The sequence below is a fragment of the Anabrus simplex genome, chromosome 1 (assembly GCF_040414725.1).
Source record: "Anabrus simplex isolate iqAnaSimp1 chromosome 1, ASM4041472v1, whole genome shotgun sequence".
NCBI classification, from domain to species: domain Eukaryota; kingdom Metazoa; phylum Arthropoda; class Insecta; order Orthoptera; family Tettigoniidae; genus Anabrus; species Anabrus simplex.
The window spans coordinates 1,096,873,881-1,096,895,585 of record NC_090265.1 but is presented as its reverse complement, the minus strand read 5'-3'; the positions used below and the strand labels follow the sequence as shown (position 1 = coordinate 1,096,895,585).

Here is a 21,705-nt window from a genome sequence, read left to right as displayed (position 1 = left end):
TTTAAAATCAGTACAGTATATCTATCCAACACAATGTCATGCATTTCTGTGTTATACCCATTATATTTTTGCATTATTAGGCTATACAACATGTTTGCAAACTCCATAGCCTCAACTGCAATTGTGTTTTGATATTCAACTTGTTCCAAGTTTGTTTCTACTATTTTGAGAGCATTCCTGGGATTAATTCTCTTCATGATACCTACGTACACAGTTTACATTCTAACCCACAACCGAACACTCTGCAAGATGCACTTGTACTGCAGTTATACTTGTCAGTCCAGATACAACATGCTGCCATCTAATGGCACTAGCAGGCAACTGCTGAGTTTTGCATTAAAAAGTCATAGGCCATCATTTTTTATGATCTATATTCTAAGCATGTTTTTTTTAATAGTTCAGAGCGTTCAAAATCAAGGGTGTTTCTTCTAAGAAGATTTTTTAACACAAAAACTTAATTGTAAATAGTTCTATACTCTAAGCATAATTTTGTGTGGTTCAGGGTGTTAGAATTCACGGATGTACCTTGTACGAAAATCATTTCTAATGCTAGAATTTAATTGCAAGTAGTTCTGAGTTATAAGTGAAATTGTTCACCTTGAATTACATATAAACTAGTTTCACTGCAGTTGGGTTTTCTGTCCTCAGGATACAGGTAATAAAATGTAGCAAGATTTCCATCACATATCACTCCTATTCCTCAGTTATCTTTAAAAACCAGCTGCATCTTCTATGTTAAGCCAACTTTCTTAGCAGCAAAGTGACATGTTTTTCTTTTTCTTTATGGGAATGAATATCTGTATGAAAGTGTGTTTGTGAATGGCATTCAGCAAGAAGAAACTGATATGTTACATGGGATGAGAGAGGAAAATTCGAGGAAAAATTCACTGTGGATGGGTATTGTGGTTACAAATGCACTGATGTTACATGGCAATCACATCAAGTAGAGACCTTTAATGAATACCTCGTGTTCCTCCTCAGAGTGATATCATGGAAAGTGATATCAAGTTCTATCTGTGAAGTTTTAGGCTGGACCCTCTGGGGTGATCCTCCAAATAAATCAGACAACTTGTGACTCACAACACTCTGTTGAGGAGGCTTGCTACGTTCTTCTTTAGCCATGATCTTATAACGAAGTCTTTCTTCCTCAGAAAGTTCCCGCCACTGATCTACCAACATCCTGGCAACCTTCGTGAAAGGAACTCCAGGATTATCTGCCAACACTGCAAAGTAAAGTTTTTAATGTGAAAATACACAACAGGAAACTCAGAGAGGAAGGAGAAGGGAATGTAATGAAAATCGAACCAAGGTAGGAAATAATTTTATAAGATGTATTTGTTTCAAGACAATGAGCACAGGATGTGACTTTCAAGAACTCATAAGGGAAAGAAATGATGATCAGAACTTGGAAGCAAGATGGGTCAAGATAAGCAGAAGGAAAGAAGCCATAGAAGGTATTTTCCAAAGTCTCTGCAGAAGGAGAAAACAGGCTTAGTTCAGGATCGTATTAAGTCTTCACTTCAAGAAACCACTAGTCATAAACCACAGAAGGTGAAATTATTTTATCGTTATGCAATCAATTTGAGGCATCCACTGCAACAAGCACTTCAAGAACTAGTAGTTGTCAAAGTGATCTTGAAGACCTCACCAACGACCAAGCAGCCGAGAAAGCTGTAAGTTGGCAAAGAAATATATTCTCAGTAATGTAAAAAACTACAAACACATATTCAAAGCATTAAAAAATGACAATGAATTGTTTTGTCAAAAAAATATGAGCTGGAAAGTACATTTCCAGGAAATAATTTTACATGAAGACTGTACTGCAGTTCTACTTGTCAGTCCAGATACAACAAGCCTTCATTTAATGGTGCTAGCAGACAACTGCTGAGTTTTGCATAGAAAAGTCACAGATCATTGTGAAAAGTATCCTATGCAACTATGTGAGAATTTTCCAGCCTTATATGTCCTCTATCCTATGAAGAGGCATAAAAAGCCATGAGGAGAATGAAGACGAATAAAGATCCAGCATCAAATGATATCCTCATTGAAGTACAGAGGAATCTAAATGAAGAAATTCAGCAGTTCATGAACATCCTCAGTAAAAAACATGAACTACAGACAGATCTCTGAAGAATGGAGGAAAAGCATCAATGTGCTAATCTATAAAGACACAAGGGAATGTTCAAGAATGAGGACACTGCTGAGGGATCAAGCTTCTGAGCCATGCTACATTTTTGAGGTGAGACTAAGGGAACAGATCTGAATACCACTAAGTCAATTTTGGTTTCTGTCTGGTAAGACAACAAGAAAGGTGATCTCTGCCATTAGAAAGTTAATGAACAAATACAGGCTATACAGAAAAGAAATCCATATGGGATTCAGAGATCTAGAAAAGGTATATGACTGAATGCCTCACAGTCTTGTTTGGAGAGTGCTAAAGAAGAATGGATAAAATTCTAAGTGATGACATCCCTAGAGTAACATCAGTTTCTGAGAAATTGAGAACACATTAAACTATAATAGTTAGGTCACTTTCATTATAGTCCAGAGGAGTATGTGGTACATAAAATAGGGAGGCTGACTTTATAAGGCAGGCCAACAGTGTGGCAATTCAAAATGTGGTTGAACGATTGCCTTATGAAGGACGTAGACTACATCCAATGCTTATGTCAATAGGATACAAGAGAGAGATTGCTGGACAAAAGTAATCAGGAAAGTTGACCTCATCTTTTTAGGGAAAGGCTTCAGAGAGAAGTAATCTGGAAACAGTCACTTCCAACTTATTTCTAATGTAAGTGTTACATAAGATGATTCAAGTATAAGGTAAGGGAGAAATCAACCCTGAAAAGCAAATGGAAAACTGCCATGCTACACTGTTCGTTTGTTTTTATTATGCTAAGGTATATAATACAGTCACTTAAGTGCAACTCACAGTCACAACAGCATAACTTCACCTTTTTCAAGTATGAGATTTAATGTATAAAAATAGAAAGCAATTAGAACCAACTACCATATTTATGTAGCTTCGGATTTCTAATATAATTTACACACCTAAACTTTTTGCAGTTTTTATGAATTATATATGTAATTGTTTTCATTCAACCGGATTCAAGAAACTTAGATAAACATCTCATAATTTACATTCATTATTATACAGTAGAACTTTGTTATAGTGATATCGGTTTCAGCGACACCTTGTCTACAGTGTCAGGTATTCTGTGGTACCAACATACAGTATATACCTTATATTTTTCAAACCAACCAAACCCCATGGAACTACAGCCCTTGAAGGGCCTTGGCCTACCAAGCAACCGCTGCTCAGCCCGAAGGCCTGCAGATTAAGAGGTGTCATGTGGTCAGCATGACAAATCTTGGCTTTCTAGACCGGGGCCGCTATCTCACTGTCAGATAGCTCCTCAATTCTAGTCACGTAGTCTGAGTTAACCTCGAACCAGCTCTCAGGTCCAGGTAAAAATCCCTGACCTGGCCAGGAATCGAACCCGGTGCCTCTGGGTAAGAGGCAGGCACGCTACCCCTACACCATGGGGCCGGCAAGATCTGTTCCAGCCTTTCATAATACAACAAAAAAATGAGTCTATTTTGTATATAGGCCCTAGTTCATAAGGTGGAGTTGGAGCTGGTTGATCAGGCAAATTTCTTACTCTCCCTTCCTGTCATCAACCCTCAGAAATTGCCATGTGCAAGCTCTTCCCCCACCCACTGTTTTATAACATTTAATCATGTATTTTATGTTGTATGTACTTTAATTTTTCATTTTAATGTAAATACCGATGTATGCAAATAGTTCCTATGTTCCTAACACAAGCAAGAAGCATGTTGTGTACATATCATGTCATTTGCATGGTATCAGTTTCAAGTAGTAGCATATGTTTAGGATAGCTGGTGTGAGTTCTCAAGTACTCACGGTTAAAGAAAAGTTCCACATTACTGAAGAGGCAGAGCAAGCCAGTAAGCATGCTGCTGGGGGAAAGTAAGATGTGAACAAGAGTTGCTGTATGTGATGGGAGGAAAAATAAAGCTTGCCTTAAACAGGCAATCAGTAACTGCTGGGTATGTCACAGACAAAAGGCAGAGTTTCCAGAAATCAGAAACAGTTTGGATGTGGGTCAAAAGCTATAGCAACGGCAAGGCAGTTAAAAATTACAGCTTTTGAGGCTAGCTATGGATGGCCCGCATGTGTTCTTGAACTCTGAGGCGGGGCTTTGCCAGGATGTTGGTGGGAGTGTCTGGAGAATGGGTTTGTGCATGTGAATGACGGTGAAGAGCTGGGCTGTTTCAGTACACCATGAGTGAGCAAGAGGTAAACACGTCAGTTGCGCAGCACATCTTATCAAATTTTTGCAAAATAGGGCACCAAACCTTCCAAAATTTAGAGACGGCTCCATGCACAGTTTGGGGAAGAAACACTTTAGCAGACTCGAGTGTATGAGTGGGCTAAATAATTTGTGGCAGGAAGAGAAGCTGTGGAAAATGAACCTCATGAAAAAAGACCGTGGACAAACATCACTCTAGACAACATTGTTGCCATTCGTAATATTATTGGTGAAGATCGGCGAATAAAAATTTCGCAAATTGTTTTAGCCATAGGAATACGTTCCTTAAGTGTTCAAACCATCATCTGAGATGAACTCCATTTCAGAAAATTACCTGCCAGGTGGATTCCTCATCTCCTCAATGAGGAACAAAAAGCTTTATGCCAGGAAGTTTGTCAGAGACTCCTGCATCGCTACAAGAATCAAGAATCAAGAATACTAACATTACGCATTTCTAAGAATTCAGAGGTATTATAAAATGGATTTTCTATTAACCAATCATACATTTTTCTTTTAAAATTACTTAAAGGAGTGGACCGTGCAGAATATGGTAATTTATTAAATAATCTTAAACAACTGATTTTATGTGAGTGAGCAGTTTTTGACAGCCTGTGAATTGGGATATCAATGTCTGCTTTACCCCGAGTATCATGAAGGTGAATGTTTTCCCTTGTACTGACTTCATTTATGTTGTTTTTAACATATGTCAAAGATATATAAATATACAAATTTATAATTGTCAGTATTTTAAGCTTAATGAAGAGAGGTCAACAATGGTCAATTGCACCAGCCCTCCACATTGTTCGGACAACCTTTTTTCTGTATTAGAAGAATATTATATACATAAGAAGAATGCCCCCATAATAACAGTCCATAAGTAATGTGTGACTGGAGGAGGTCAAAATATCCCATCCTTAGGTAGTCACTGCTAACTAAATCCCTCAATTTCCATCTCAAATAGGATTTCTTGCATCGTATTGTGACTTGTGATGAAACTTGGGTGCATCATTACACCTCAGAGTGAAAGCAAGCAAGCACAGAGTGGCAATGAAGAGACAAAGCAGGTCTGGTCAAGGCCAAAACACGTCCATCTGCTGGAAAGGTGCTTGCAACTGTTTTCTGGGACTCCACGGGTGTTTTGCTGGTGGATTTTGTTTCAAGAACAAAGGACAATTAATGCAGCCTATTACTGTTGCCTTTTGAATGAAGCAAAAGCTGCGTATCACAACAAGCGACGCTGGCAACCGATCCAAAACGTCATTCTTCTCCTTGACAACTGAAGGCCCCATACTGCCGCTTTAACCCAGGAAAAACTGGAGGAAATTCACTGGACACCTCTGGAACACCCTCCATACAGTCCAGATTTATCGTCCCATGACTACCATTTGTTTGGACCACTCAAATAAGACCTGGGAGGACAGCGGTTTGATGATGACGCAAGAGTTTGTGCGCAATTGGCTCCACACACGTCCTTATTCTTTCAAAACCTCATTATTTACAACAGCTCCTTGCAAGACTTATCAATCCACAAAATCTGAACCATTCTTCTATGCAGTCATAGTTTTAATGCCAGGAGTCCAAGTTTCATTCAAGAGCACTGACTATTCTTCCGCCATTGAAAGAACCGAAACTAAACAATGAACATCATGTATCCATCTGCAGTCGTTGTGTTGATTGGAGAATGACTGGACTATTTCCGAGCACATGGCAAGAGCCACGTAGGGTTGTCTAGGAACTATCATAACCTTGGCTGATTGCCGTGATTACATCAGACACCTGCTGGTTGCCACTGATGTCAACATGGAGATGAAACGCAATGATGATGATATGGATACGAAGCAAATTATATTCACTGTCCTCGAGGAATAAAGTACAAGCGAATGACATCATATCTGGATATTTAACACCTCAGAAAAGAAATAAATTACAGAAGGTTGATGGATTTGAGGTTATGCCCAAAATGTAAATACGTAATAAATCATTCACAGCACACATATAAGGAAAAATTCACATTATTTTATATTCAATATTTCAATTAAATTAAATTCTAGAAGGGAAAAATAGTTTTGAAAAGGCAATTTAAAAAAAAAAAAAAAGCACTTTACCAAATTAGAATATAATAAAGGACGAACTCCTTCAAAGTCGGATTCCTCTTCTGCCTTTCTCTCCTCTTTCTCAAAGTTACTCATCTCATTCGAATTAATGCCAAGACGATCAACAGTCATATCGCACAGACAGTCTGATTCCCAGAATCTCAGGTCTTCTGTCACCATGTGAAAAGGCACGTTACATTACAGCTGTTACACTCACCAAAGTCTCAATATTCCGACTTCTACGAGTTTTATTATTGCGTGCAATGCATCCGTTTGCCGCGCTCCACATCAACTCTATGGAGGTGAATGGAGGTAAAATTCCCATCGAGCTTTCGCGAACGGATGATGTCATTGTGGTTAAAGATCCAATACGGTGCGAATGGATGATGTCAGAAAGGCTAGAGATTCTACATGGCGGGTCAAGCATGAGGACATGGGTACCTGGTATTCTTCAGATTGAATTACTTGCTTATATTAATGGCAATGAATTGGTTCTTGCATATTATTCTGACTGAAATTATTTGAGGAATTATATTTTGGACATTGAGCATGTAGGATCGCATTATGCTATGATCTGGCCAATGAACTATTTTGATGTCTCCGTGCAGGCGTTCTGCGGTAGCATCAACCAATAAATGTTAATATGAACACGTGCTCATGTTTATAGCTTGACTAGTTTTTCCGCTGACAGCAGTTAGTGGTGGCGCCCCATTGCCTCGCTGATAGCCGACCGACGTCCCTCCCGAGGCGAGCCTCGCTCATATAGGTAGGAGGCTCGCGTGTACTGAATCCAGCACTTCCTGGGAGGGAGCATCGGCTAGGTTCTCAGCAGAGGCAATGGCCCGCCACGAGAGGGTTACCCCCCACCTTTGCTACCAACATTTTAAAATCACAATACAGAGCCAAAACATAAGGGGTAGACTGCAGAGCAGCCCAGTGCCTGTGACACAGCGTGTAGCGGGCAAAGGAGCTGTCTGTATGTACAATCAGAGTGGAACAAAGCACAAAGGGCATGTCAGTTATGAAATGATGCGCTGCGAGAGTAGCTGCAGCGGTCTCCGCGACATTGATGTGGGCAGGTTCCTGGAAAGCCTGCGCCCACACCTGCTGGTACCTCAGCACGACGGCAGCGATGGACCACAGGGTGGCATCGGCAAAGACCTCCACCAGATGTTGTCCTGGCAGCATGCGACGAGGTGTCGCAACAAAATCCTGGGTGAGTAGTCATCGGGCCCAGAAGAATTCACCTGAAAGGATATGCTTGCGTAGGATGTCAGACCAACCCATGACCCACCCGAGTCATGAGAAGTATCCAGCCTCCTGCTGGAGCTGATACGGGGTGAGGGAAAGGGCACGCTGCTAAGTGGTGTGATGCACGGTGATATCTTGGCCGGCGATGTCAATAGTGATTCAAAAGTAAGTAAGAATGGGTGTCAGGTGCAGGACTTACTTGGAATAGTTAATAGTAATGCCAAGGATCACAGTGAGGTAAAGGTCGATGTCATGCATCAGGGCATCGGTCAAATCCAGGCGATGAATCTGCCAGTTGTCCAGACAGGGAATCATCTGGACGCCGAACTCCTGCGTCAGAAGTTTCTGGATAGCAGTGGCCCAGCGTTGCATGATGGATGGAGCCAGACTATGCCCTATCGGCAGGGTTTCCAGCGGTACCGGCGCCCGCCCCCAGTAAAGGATATCATAAGGGTGCTGGGTTTGCAGAGCAATAGGGATATGATGGAAGCCCCTGAGTGCAAATCGAGCTTGCAGGCGAGATGGTGGGCTGGAATAGAAGCTAATGCCTGCACTGGGCCACGGAGAGAGAAGTGGGGTCCAAGCGCTGAGGTCATAGATAACCTGCCAAATCTGTTGTGTTCTTTTGTGTCAATATTAGACTGTAATTAATATTCTTAAACCTATTTTATGATCTTCAACCATCAAAATCATGAAAACCTTGGAATTCAGTGTGCTGCTGCTATCACATGGTCACTTTGTAGTTAAAATATCATTTCTTTTTAATAAATAGGGTAATAAACATCTTATTTTATTTTAAATTCTTCCTCCACCTAGAGGTTGTCCAAAGACAAAGAATATAATACACTGAATATTGATTTAAAAAATAAATAGTTTAAAAAGAACTCAAAATAATTTTTTTAAAGTTTTGAAATTAGATCTACAATTTTAAATAATTCTAATAAGCAATTAGTGAAATTAAAAACTATAAAAACTTTTAAAAAGTTATAAGAACAACTTGAGAAATTAATTTCCATAGAGTTTAAAATTATGATTTAGATTTGAGGCATATATTTGATCATATTCCAATGAGTATAGATGATCATAAGACTCGTCACCTGAATATCCTCTAGCCGGTACTTTTCTGCGTAATATTGAACAGTAGGCAAATAGATATATGTTTCTTTTTATCACCAACTTTGGCTTGCTGAGTTATATGCGATTCGCATATTATCGCGAGGTCTAGAAAATAGCCCACTTTTACCTCATGGCGATCATATAAATTCTCCTTGTGCTGTAGTTTGTTGCAAGACCATGAAGCTCCTTGTGTACTTGAAAGCCTTTGCCTCCGAGGGATTGAGCAATAGACAACCTCATGATGTAGTGGCAGGTGTTTTTAAGAGTTTCGCCAAATGAACAGAAACCCAAGATGTGAGCTAATGTTTCAGTCTCATCACTTCTTCTGCAGTAGGTATCATAATTCGATCTTCCTGATATGGCTCTTACAGATGCAACATTGCATATAATTTTCAGAGCATTCTTCCAATCTGAACAAGAGAGACCATCATGTCTTCTTATAGAATGGTTACAAAGAGTGAATTCCTCATAAAGGCAAATTCCCTTCCCTTTACTTTCGTAGCTGACACCACTTCCCTAACCCTGATCTCTGAGTATAGTTTTAATTTCCTTGGTATTGTATGTACCATCCCTGTTTTTAATGTTATTTTTACAAGTGTCCACATTAAACTTACTCATGCAGTTGTTAATTTCTTCATTCAAGTTCTTCATGGCTTCAATATATTTGTTTATCAACTGTTGCAATATATTACAGCTATTTATATGTTAAAGCACAGCCTCCCAACTTGCTCAAAACATGCCAAGCCCGTTATATCATTTATAGGCGGAGATCATTGAATCTGGAGTATCTGTAGGAAGAGATAATATTTCTTTCAATGTACATTTTAATATTTTATCAGTATCTTCTAGGAAGCGCTTAGGGATTTTCTCCAAAGCAACACACAAGAACCAATATGTTAACATGGGATATTGCGAAATTCAAAATAATAAATTTCTGGCCTGGATAAAGCCTTAGACAAGAAGATAATAAGCTGAGTATTTCTGGCCTGGATAAAGCCTTAGACAAGAAGATAATAAGCTGAGTTTTTGTTGAAGGAGTGTCATTGTTTGCTTCGAATCAATCGAGATTGCATCAGCGTATCTTACTCTTCCATATTTAACACACTCTGTTTTAGAAATGCATTTACTGACCATTCCTTCCTGAATTGCAATGAATCCCTCTGTAAGTTTTTCTTTCTTCAGATCAGTACCAACAGACTTTTCAAAATCTAAGTTTATTCCTAGTCCCTAAAATCTTAGGATAGCCAACATCACATAAGTTTTACAGTTAAATCCTGATGCTTTTCAATAATAACACTACCCAGCATGATTTTTGCGGCAAAACATCTGATACGTGATTTTAACTAAATAAGGTCTCCTGATTTCAGAAATGTCATTGGTTCTGTTGTATCACATCTAGTTTTCATGTTATTTGCCATTTACTGTCTGAAAATGTGTCATTGTGGCACAGTGCTGCTTTGTGATAACAACGAAACCGCTGTTAGCTTAAAGGCTGTACTACTTCATAACACAAACATTCTAGCTTCGATTCCTGTGGCACATTCCATTTCACTAAAAGAAAATTATATCACAATGCAAACTGTTTTAGATAAAATTAAATATCATGAGCACCGGTGGGATGTGTGTAGTGACTTGAAGGTATGTGGTATTCTATTAGGACAACAAGCAGGCTACACTAAATTCCCTTGTTATTTATGTGAATGGGACAGCACAGCTAGGAACAAACACTGGTCTACACCTTCCTGGCCCAAGAGACAAGTTTTGACACCTGGTGTGAATAATGTTACAAACGATGCCTTAGTTGAGCCACAAAAAATTATTTTGCCACCACTACATATCAAACTGCGAATCATGAAGCAGTTCGTTAAGGCCTTGGACAAAAGTAGCCCCTGTTTCAAGTACACTGCAAGCAAATTTCCATATTTATCTGATGCAAAAATTAAAGGAAAGCATTTTTAATGGACCACAAATTAGAAAGCATCTAAAAGACGGAAACTTTGAACAGACGATGAATGCCGTGGAACTCGCTGCATGAAATTCAATAAGAGATGTCATAATGACATTCCTAGGAAATGTAAAGGATTAACAATACAAAACAATAGTGAAAACGATGTCGGATGATATGAAAGAGTTGGGGTGTAGAGTGAGTCCGAAGCTGCACTTTCTTCATTCTCATTTCAATCACTTTCCGGAAAATCTTGGGGCTATTAGCAAAGAGATGAGAGAGAGGTTTCAAGGAGGCAGAAAGAAGATACCAAGGGAGGTGGGATGAACCAATGATGGCCGACTATGGTTGGTGTTTGAAAAAAGAAGACATACTTGATGCAGCCAGACTCTGGGCAGCAAGCATTCATTTCAAGGGGACATCTAGGACTGTTAAAGTTTACCTTGTTCACATTTATGAATTCATAAAGATACTGAATAAAAGTTACATTGTTTGCTTGTAAATCACGTTTAATTGTCAAAATAAATTGCTTTCAATGCCTCAGAGTTGTCTGTTTATGTGTTTTGTGTAAATCAGTATTATATTACAATAAATGCTAAATAGTTCATTGTAATTTTATACACAATAATTATTCAATTGTGTATAATAATTCAACACAATATTAACTATTTCAAAATATATATAATTATACAAAAAATTAGAAATATTTCCAAAATTATCAACATTTTTCAGTACTTTTCATATGCAATATTCAGGTCTATCTCTTACTTTGATATACCTATTGCGAGAAAATGTGACGTGATACGTAGAAACGGACAACGGATTCGTGTTCAGCGACTCAAAATTAGTGAAGATCACTTATCACACCTCTTGCCGCAAAAAGAAAGTTTGAAAATTCTGGGTTGTGTAATGATATCACTGGCAAAACCCAATATCACTAACAGTTGGAGATCATTCACCATGGAATAACCCTACTTATCATAGAGTTCTCTTTGGCTGATTTCTCGAATTATAATGATTTGTGGTGAGATTATACGTCAGGGAAAGTGTTAACCTTGAATAACACCAGCACAGCATAACTTAATTTCTCTGAAAATTAGACTGGATCTGTGTGGAATTATTCTCCTAAAGCTTGCATATGATATCTCCCAGCTTATGTGGGATTCCTGAGCTTTCTATGGTTTTCCTCAATTTTTTTTTTTTTTTTTTTTTTTTTTTTTTTTTGCTAGTTGTTTTACGTTGCACCGACACAGATAGGTCTTACGGCAACGATGGGACAGGAAAGGGCTAGGAGTGGGAAGGAAGCGGCCGTGGCCTTAATTAAGGTACAGCCCCAGCATTTGCCTGTTGTGAAAATGGGAAACCACGGAAAACCATTTTTAGGGCTGCCGACAGTGGGGTTCGAACCTACTATCTCCCGAATACTGGATACTGGCCGCACTTAAACGACTGCAGCTATCGAGCTCGGTTTTTCCTCAAATAAGAGTGGCCAACGTTATTGAAGGTCCTCACTTATATCCAGGAATATCAATGTTATGTCAAGCATCCATTGTTTTGCTCAACTTAAAATACATCTTAGTAGGGCAGTGTTGATGACAGTACCTCTTAAATTAGTGAATCCCCTTTAATGTTCGCTGAACTGGATATAACTCCTGAGACTTGTATAGAACACCTTCTAGATGACGTGCCGAAGGATGGAGTTTATTGTTATTGGCCTCCAGTTGGACAAATTTGTGAAATCTCTGCTCTTAGGTAGTACAACGGTGAAGGCCTTTGTGAACAGGGAAGGAATATGCCCAGTTTTCAACATAACAGTAGCAATTTTAGCTATGACAGCTGGTACTATGTCGCTCTTTATTGTTCTAACTAGAACTATACTCCAGCTGATGTGTCCACTGCCATTCTTCTCGTTGCCATAATTACTTCATTCTTATGTATGGTTTCATCAAACACATCGTCTTAAGTTGATAGTTCGCTGTTGGTCATCGTATCTTCATCTATCTCATGCCCACAGTTGTTGCGCACAGAGAATATAGAGGAGAAATGCTCACCAATGTCTTGAATTTTCACCTTACACAGAGACATCTGATCATTTAATATGTAGGAGCTAGATAGTTGCAGTCGTTTAAGTGCGGTCATTATGTAGTATTCAGGAGAAAGTGGGTTCAAACCCTACGGTCGGCAGCACTGAAGATTTTCCGTGGGTTCCATTTTTTTTTTTTTTTTTTGATAGTTGCCTTACATCGCACCGACACAGACTGGTCTTATGATGATGATGGGGCAGGAAAGGCCTAGGAATGGGAAGGAAGCAGCCGTGGCCTTAATTAGGGTACAGCCCCAGCATTTGCCTGGTGTGAAAATGTGAAACCACGGAAAACCATCTTCAGGGCTGCCGACAGTGGGGTTCAAACCCACTATCTCCCGAATGCGAGCTCACAGCTGTGGGCTCCTAACCGCATGGCCAACTCACCCGGTGGTTTCCAATTTTTTCACCAGGCAAATGCTGGGGCTGTACCTTAATTAAGGCCATGGATGCTTCCCTCACACTCCTAGACCTTTCCTGTCCCATTAAGACCTATCTGTGTCGGTGCAACGTAAAGCAACTTTTAACATGTAATATGTTTCCGATGGCTTTCCTTCATTGATTATAATACAGGTATTGGGTTTCCTGGTACCGATATTTATTTCACCTTTTCACTCGGTCCTTCTTAGTAGCCCTCTGAATGTTCGATTTGCTGCTTGTAAGTTCTTTGAAGCTGGGCATCTATCTTAGCTTTCCTAGTCTCAAAATACTTTTTTTGCAGGATGTTTAGGACTCAGGAGATCAACAGCAGTAGATAAAATTTCTGTGAACCCATTAATGTTGTCAAAATGATCTGTATTCATTTTACAAGAAAACTTATCCTACCACTGACGTAGTTGTTCTTTAAATTTGTCAACAGGACCAGATACAGACGATGCTATTGGTCTAGGGATTCATGTGGTGGACTCTTGATGTTTATTGGAACCCTGTTCTTATGAAGGAGGACAAAGACTAGTGCTGGGCTGCCTCTGCACTATTATCTGTCTATGGATTTCACGGTGAGAGCAACTTATGTAGGTGTTAATCCTTATGATTTACCACAATGGGACAGGACACACAAATTTTACCCTCACTTCTGACATTTTCTTTGCTGATGTCTTGTCTGAGGTTGTCAATGTTTCAAGAAATATCTGCAGATGGATCTTCGTGAACTCTTAATGTGAATTCCATCCCTATTCGAAGGTACATCAATATGTAATAATGAAAGGTAACAAAAAAAAAAAAAAAAAAGTGTAATCAATATCAACTTTCCAGACTAAGAGTGATACCCTGGTCTTCCAAGTTGGGGATTGGACGTAGGGTTAACTCCCCTAGTCGTAAAAAGAAAATTGTTACGGATACCTTAAGATTGTCTAAAGTAAAATTGGATAACTTGGTGAAGACTCAGTGAGAAAAACTGCTAAAGAGAAGGAAAACTGATATTATCTTTGCAACTTTGAATGTGAGGACATTGAAGTGACCTGGGAAGTTGAAGGAATTAAGGAATGGATTGGATAAGTATGAAGTGAAGATAGCAGCATTGTAGGAACTAAGATGGAAGGGGCAGGGATGATAGTATCTGGACAACATATTCTGATGTACAGTGGAGGAGAAGAAGGCAGTAACGGCACAGGATTTCTCATACAAAAGTCTGTAAAGCAAAGCGTGATTAATTTTACTGCAATCAATGATAGGATGTGCTCTTTGAAACTTCGGGCAAAATTCTTCAATGTTAACAGTGTTCTGTGTGTATGCCCCTACAGAGGAAGCAGAAGATAAGGAAAAAGATGCATTTTACACCAAACTGGAGGAAGAAATCAACAAAGTTCAAAGACATGACGTGAAAATGATCCTTGGAGATCTAAATGCTAAGATTGGAAGAGAAGAGTTGTATAAACACATAGTAAGAAAAGAAATCTTGCACAAAGTCAGTAATAATAATGGATTGAGACTGACTGTCTTTGTGAATGGAAAACAGATGATAATCGAAAGTACTTGGTATCCTCGGAAAAACATGAGGAAGGAGACATGGATATTACCAGATGGAGTGACAAGAAACCAAATATACCATGTAATTACATATAGGTGGCATGCATCAAACATCATGGATGTCAGAAGCTGTAGAGGTGCCAATGCTGATTCAGACCACTATCTTGTTAGAATCAAGTATAGACAAAAGATAAACTTGTTGAGCAATGAAAAAGTAAGGAATTGCAAGAGAAATACAGGAAGAAAATAGCATAAACTCTGGAAATGAAAAAGAAGTTATGGGAGAAAGTAGAAGTGGAAAGTAAGTGGGAGATACTGAGAACAATTATTAGTGAAGTTGCAGATGATACTTTACGGAAAAAGGAACATGTAAAGAGAACACAATGTTTTGATGAGGAATGCTTAACACTAATTCAAGAGAGGAATGAAGCTAGGAAAAGAATGCTTCAAATAAAGACAAGGCAAACAGTGGAAAAGTACAGGGAGAAGTGGAGAAGAACAGATATGACTAAAACAAAAAAAGAGCTTTAGAAATAAAGAGAACTGAAGAACTGGAAGAAATGAAGGATAAAAATTAGGTATGAAAGTTCTACGGGAGAACTAGAGAGGATTTCATCCAGGAATGGTTTCCTTTAAGGACAAGGATGGAAACCTCATCTGCGACAAAAACAAAGTGCTCGAAAGATAGCAGGGGTATTTTTACAAGTTACTCAATGGAAATAATGAGGATGATAGAGAAGAGTAAAACACCAATGACAATGGGGAAGAAAGAAAATTCAGTGAGGAGTCAGTAGAGCAGCCAGATTTAGAAGAGGTCAAGACTGTAATTAAAGCATTAAAGAACAATAAAGCCCCAGGTGAAGATGGATTGGAGTCAGAGTTGTTGAGATATGGAGGAGAGGGAATAGAGAAGGCTGTTCATGAATTGGTAAAGGAGGTTTGGATGAAGGAGAAATGCTCAAGGATTGGACATTGGACATAATTTATCCAATACAGAAAAAGGGAGATAAGACAGTATGGGAAATTACCAAGGGATCACTTTGCTGGATGGAACTTACAAGGTTTTTGGTAAGATATTAGCCACACGACTGGAATTCTGGATGCTATTTGTTTTTACGTCGCACCGACACAGATAGGTCTTATGGCGACGATGGGAAAGGGAAGGCTTAGGAGTTGGAAGGAAGCGGCCATGTCCTTAATTAAGGTACAGCCCCAGCATTTGCCTGGTGTGAAAATGGGAGACCACGGAAAACCATCTTCAGGGCTGCCGACAGTGGGGTTCGAACCCACTATCTCCCGGATGCAAGCTCACAGGTGCACGCCCCTAACGCACAGCCAACTCGCCCGGTGAATTCTGGATGGAAAGAATACTAGGGATTAGTATGTTTTTATTGTTCACCCACCTATTCAATACAATACAATCTTAAAAATTAGGACTTAGTTTATTAAAATTGGTAACATAAAATTAATACATTGGATGGTACATCAATAGTAGGCATCATCAGCCATATTTTTTACCTTAAGAATAGATCAGGTACCTGATTGGAAATGACTTATGAATGCTGTTAAAAACTATGTCTTGTACAATGGATTAGAGAACGTTAAACAACTATTAAAATATAAAATGTAGAATACTATTACTTAACAATATTTGTGTTAATATTTGAGTCTAAATAGTTGTTTAACGATCTCTAATCTATTTTACAAGACATAGTTTTTAACAGCATTCATAAGTCATTTCCAATCAGGTACCTGATCCTTAAGGTAAAAAATATGCCTGATGATGCCTACTATTGATAGGCGAAACATGCACCATCCAATGTATTAATTTTATGTTAGCAATTTTAATAAGGATAAAGTCTTAATTTTTAAGACTGTATTGTATTGAATAGGTGGGTGAACAATAAAAACATACTAGTGTTATTTATTACAAATACTTTCAATACGGACCCAAAAATGAATTTTTTATCACATGTAATACTAGGGGATTACCAAGCGGGCTTTAGGAAAAACTGCTTTACATAGGACCAGATATATTATGACAATTACAGGAAAAGTTTTATGAGTATAACAAGCGTCTTCATCAGCTGTAAGTCAATTTTAAACAGGCATATGACAGTCTAGATAGAGGTAAAATTTACAAAATTATGAGAGTGTTTGGAACCCTGAGGAAATTGATTAGGTTGATAGAAATTACCTTGAAAACATCTGAATGTAAGGTGGGAGTGGAACAGGATCTGTCAGAGGCGTTTTCAGTGAAGAGAGGGCTGAGACAGGGAGATGTTCTCTCCACACTGCTCTTCAATTTAGCACTGGAAAAAGGCATTTGCCGACTACCTACCAATCCAGAGGAAAACATTCTGAACAGTGAGCCCTTATTGAAGTGCTCATTTAATTAATCAGTCATCTATTCGAACGTATAAAGAAGATTTTATTTTATTAAGTACTAGTAACTGGCCAGGAACATCTACATTCAGCAGCACATGTCGCAATTTCTGCAGGGAGTTTGGAGCTCGAGTTTATTTGCTCGCCAGCTAAGTTTAGAAGGAGGAATTTTGACATGACTTACACAAAGTAGAGCAAGGAAACAATAGAATTCCAACAGCCAGACCAATGGAAAACATTTTGGAGGCCCGACGAGAGGTTAGAGGAGTTGGAAATATACGTTTGAAGTAAGCATCACGAGTGTGATATGCTGGACCAATGATTTGATAGTGTCACCGCCATTTTGGCTAGGCGTTGGTCTATGTGAGTGATGGCCCTAATCGAGGATACAACAGCGTACGAGAGGAGGAATTAATAAAAGCGATTAGCGCGTGGGCTAGCTACCCTTATTATTTGGCGAGATTCTGTGCAGGTAACATCGAGAAAAGTATTATTTACACGAGTGTGGGTCAGAACTTACGTTTCTTGATCATGTGGGGATGTGAACTTTGGTTTAAGATGCTCAGTTTCATTTCAATTATTCAGGATGTTAAACTTTTGAGATGGCTGTAATTTTTCAATTTCCAGAGGGAAAGACTGTTTCCAGATAGTCATTCAATGTTTAGCAGCTTGCCGGTGTTACAGGATTAGATAAGAAGTTGTTCCGCGATGCAGTGAAGGTCTCGGGGCTTAAATATAAATAAGGATTCAAATTAAAGTCAGGAAGGACTAGATTAAAGTATTATTAATTGGAGCTCAAAGTGTATGGAAACATGCCGTCACAATTTCTGGGATTTCTTGTATGATGTGTGAATGAGTTTGTGTGAGATGGTGGAGTTTGGATCCACAAACTTTGATAGCATCATCTTCATGACTATTTGAATATCAAGGTGAGTGTAAATTAGTGTTTGATTCACGAGTTCCTCGAATGCAGTTTCGTATTTCAAGTTCTGAATATTAGAATCAATTTATCTGTAAAATTATTATTATTATTATTATTATTATTATTGTTATTATTATTATTATTGTTATTATTATTATTATTATTATTATTATTATTATTATTATTATTATTATTATTATTATTATTATTATTATTATTATTAATCATGCAAGTTATTTATGTTGTGAGGATAAGATATTTCTGTAACTTTCAGATGTTCAGACATGATCGACTGTTTATGTGGCAATTTCTTAGTTTCAGATTATGATATTATTACAGAGTTGGCCACTGTATTATTCATGTTTAAACTTTACGAGTGCTAGTGCTTTGATTTGATTTGTGACCAGCACAGTCTTGTTTCTTTTCATGCGAGTGAATGTTAGACGTCGTAATTTTATATACTTATTCAGTTTTTGGCCACTTTAGGACAAGTGATATGGCTTACTGTGATTTTGAGTAAGAGGATGTGTTCCTCATTTGGAAAGGCCTGCATTTTTCTTGTTTGTGTGACTTGCCTCGGATAGACTGTTGAGCAGCGTGTGTTAAGGGTTGGACCCTGTGTGTTTTTTATATTTGCTGTTTTATTTTGGGGCAATGATTCTCCGCTTTGAGTCTTTCCACCGTGTGTTGGCGAGGGTGATATGTTTGTCTACCGAGGAAAGTTTTATTTGAGCAGCCTATGCTTCGTGATGATTCTATTGTTTCTTTTTGGTCCTTGTCACTATGGTTGTTGCAGTATATGAGATTTTTATATCGCGATGTTTAGTTTGGATTTTCCTTTGTGATTTAACCACGCTGAGGAATATTTTTGTGTCATGTAATCTATTTCAGAAACCAACGATGAATTATGTGTTGAAAGTTAAAGCCTACTCTGTTATTTTTATGAATTTGTGTCATATAATTTATTTCAGGAATCCACGTAGATTTGTGCGTGTCATTATAAAGTTCACCAGTTGACTGATCTGTGTAATGTAATATAGTTCAGGAACCTACTTTGAATAGGATGTCTTGCTTAAAGTGTAAAATTATGTATCCTTATATTTTCCATCGAGGCTTCGAATTAATGTGAGTTGCGTGAATGCCGCATGCATTCTTGGTGAGCCCTGGAAAATACGACATCATGTTTTTCTGTCTTTGAATGTGTATATTTGCCATTTATGTGATTTTGTAGTGTGTGGTTCCGATCCACTGTATTTTGTTGTGATCATGAGACTGCTCATGATTCAGGGTGTATATATTGGTGCGTAGGATGTTTTACTACTCAGTGTGTTATATATTGTACAGTTAGATTAGTTTCTGTCTCCCCTTTGCACATTAAATCACATCTTTTGTTAAGGTTAGGGACCCCCACTGCAATGTCAAGTGTGCAGGAAAGGGGAACGTACTCATCTACAGTTCAAAGTGTTAACAAAAAGTAAAGCTAGGAGCGTGGTGCGAGCACGCAAGCCCAAGGTGTAATATTAATGAAATTTCAATATTTTATATATGTTAAGTATGTGTGTCGGCATACAATTGCATACTTGTATGATTTCTATTTTGATTCTCAAGATGGACTTTATCAAGCTGAAAGAAAAATTCTGAGTCATGTAAAAATTTGGATCATTTGATACTTTTTGCTATTTCTTCATATTTTTCTTGTTTATTTTAATAAACAGATTCTCCCCAAAAACTGATGTTATGCTTCGCCTTGCTTTATTTGACCTCACCGAGTCCATATTAGTTATATGTTCTGCATCATTTCAGGGTGTATGTAATTTTTAGGGCATTATTTTATCATAGTTCGAAGTGAGCATGCCTGGGAGCAGCTGGTTAGTCTTGTTGATAGAAACGGGGACAACAGATTAGTACAAGTAACAGCATATGCTGATGATGTAGCATTTATTGCAAGAAGAGCTCTTGAAGAGAACTATGCTTTGTTAGAAGAGAAAGCACAGGACGTAGGACTAGAAGTGAATATAAATAAAACAAAATATATGAAAATGGGAGATACAGAGGGAGCACGAGGAAGGACCACAGTGAGAATACATGGGAAGGAACATCAAAGGGTTACAACTTGCATATATCTAGGCTCAATTATAACAGCGGACAATGAAACTGCTATGGAAATAAAGGAAAGGATAACAAGTGGAAACTGATACGTTTACGTCTCGCAAAATATCATTAAATCAAGAAATGTTAGCAGGAATACGAAAATAAAAATATACACAACAGTACTAAGACCTATAGTGATGTATGGTTGAGAATGCTGGGTGATGACCAATCAGAGAAGAGCAGCAGCTGTTACGATGGGAGAGGAAGATAATGAGAAAGATATTTGGAGCAGTTCGAGATCAGGATGGATGGGGAATGAGGACAAATGTAGAGTTGCAAGGATTGTTTGGCCAGCCAGATATTGTCATTAAAAATCAAGCAAGAAAGAATTAGGTGGGCTGGTCACATCTAGAGAATAGAAGGAACCCGTACTGTCAAAAAGGTCTTTATAGGAAAGTTTGAAGGAAGGAGGAGGAGAGGAAAGCCCAGAAAAAGATGGATTGACGATGTTGAAGACAACCTTAGAAAGATGGGAGTTAAATCCTGGAGAAGGAAAGCTGAGGATCAAGATGAATGGAGGCAGGTGATCAATGACCTACATGGACTGTAGCGCCGACTAGTAAGTAAGCAAGTCAATCATTAACTATAAACAAGAAATACGTGACACATTAATAAAAGGAGCACTGTGGTCTAACATTAGTTCATGCGAGCACTGCTTGGATAGTGGTAACTTAATGCAGTATGTTATATCTGTGTTAGCATGAAAATATACGAAATGAAATCAAAAGGCGAACAATGTAAACTAAGCAACATGGCTTCCTTAAGTAAGATTAAGGTTAAAGGAAGAATCCTACCTGCCAATATTTTTTTGTTTTTTAACAGCTAGTTCATGTAATTACAAACATACTCTAGCTTAAAATCTAGTTTTGTTCCTCTGGTTTGGAACATCTTCAGCTAAGATATGAAAAGTGGCACATATAGATAAAAAACATGGTGATGAGGTTAAAAAATGTTCCTTCATATTAAGTTAAAAAACACTCAATAAGTTGATATTCAAATTCATAATAAAATCTGTGTACATGAGTGATCATAGAAGGTGATTTCCTTTCTACAGAATACTGGAAATGTTGCTATTTTTATTCCATACAAACTCTAAATAACTTCAGATTGACAATGGACTTAAAATTTAAAATACAATGCCCAGGGGAAACTCCTTGAGAAAAACTGAAGTTGAGGTTAATTCTTGAATAAAATGTTTTTGAGGCATTGTAGGGAGTCTCCCAGCTGGACCCACTATGCTTGCTTCCCTTTTGCCGTCAGCTGAATGTGGTAAAAGAGGAAATTTATGACTTCAATAAACAAATAACTTGTTAAATGTGAACCCACTTATGTTTCCAGTGAAGTAATCAGAAACAGTTTAGATTAAATTTCTGCATTCTGAACATCTATAATTTAGAAGTTTTGCATGCAAGTTCTCATTACAGCTCAGTAATCCAAATATATTATATAAATGTCAC

The 21,705-nt window shown here is 38.2% G+C and overlaps 1 protein-coding gene across 1 annotated transcript in view; it reads right to left on the bottom strand.

Moving 5' to 3' along the window:
* The window catches only part of LOC136858043 (PMS1 protein homolog 1), a 154,365-nt gene that overhangs the window by 41,557 nt on the left and 91,103 nt on the right, over positions 1-21,705 (bottom strand). Inside the window, exon 9 of the mRNA XM_067137277.2 lies at positions 965-1,223. Coding sequence (XP_066993378.2) covers positions 965-1,223 — 259 coding nt within the window. The remainder of the gene's footprint in view (positions 1-964; positions 1,224-21,705) is intronic.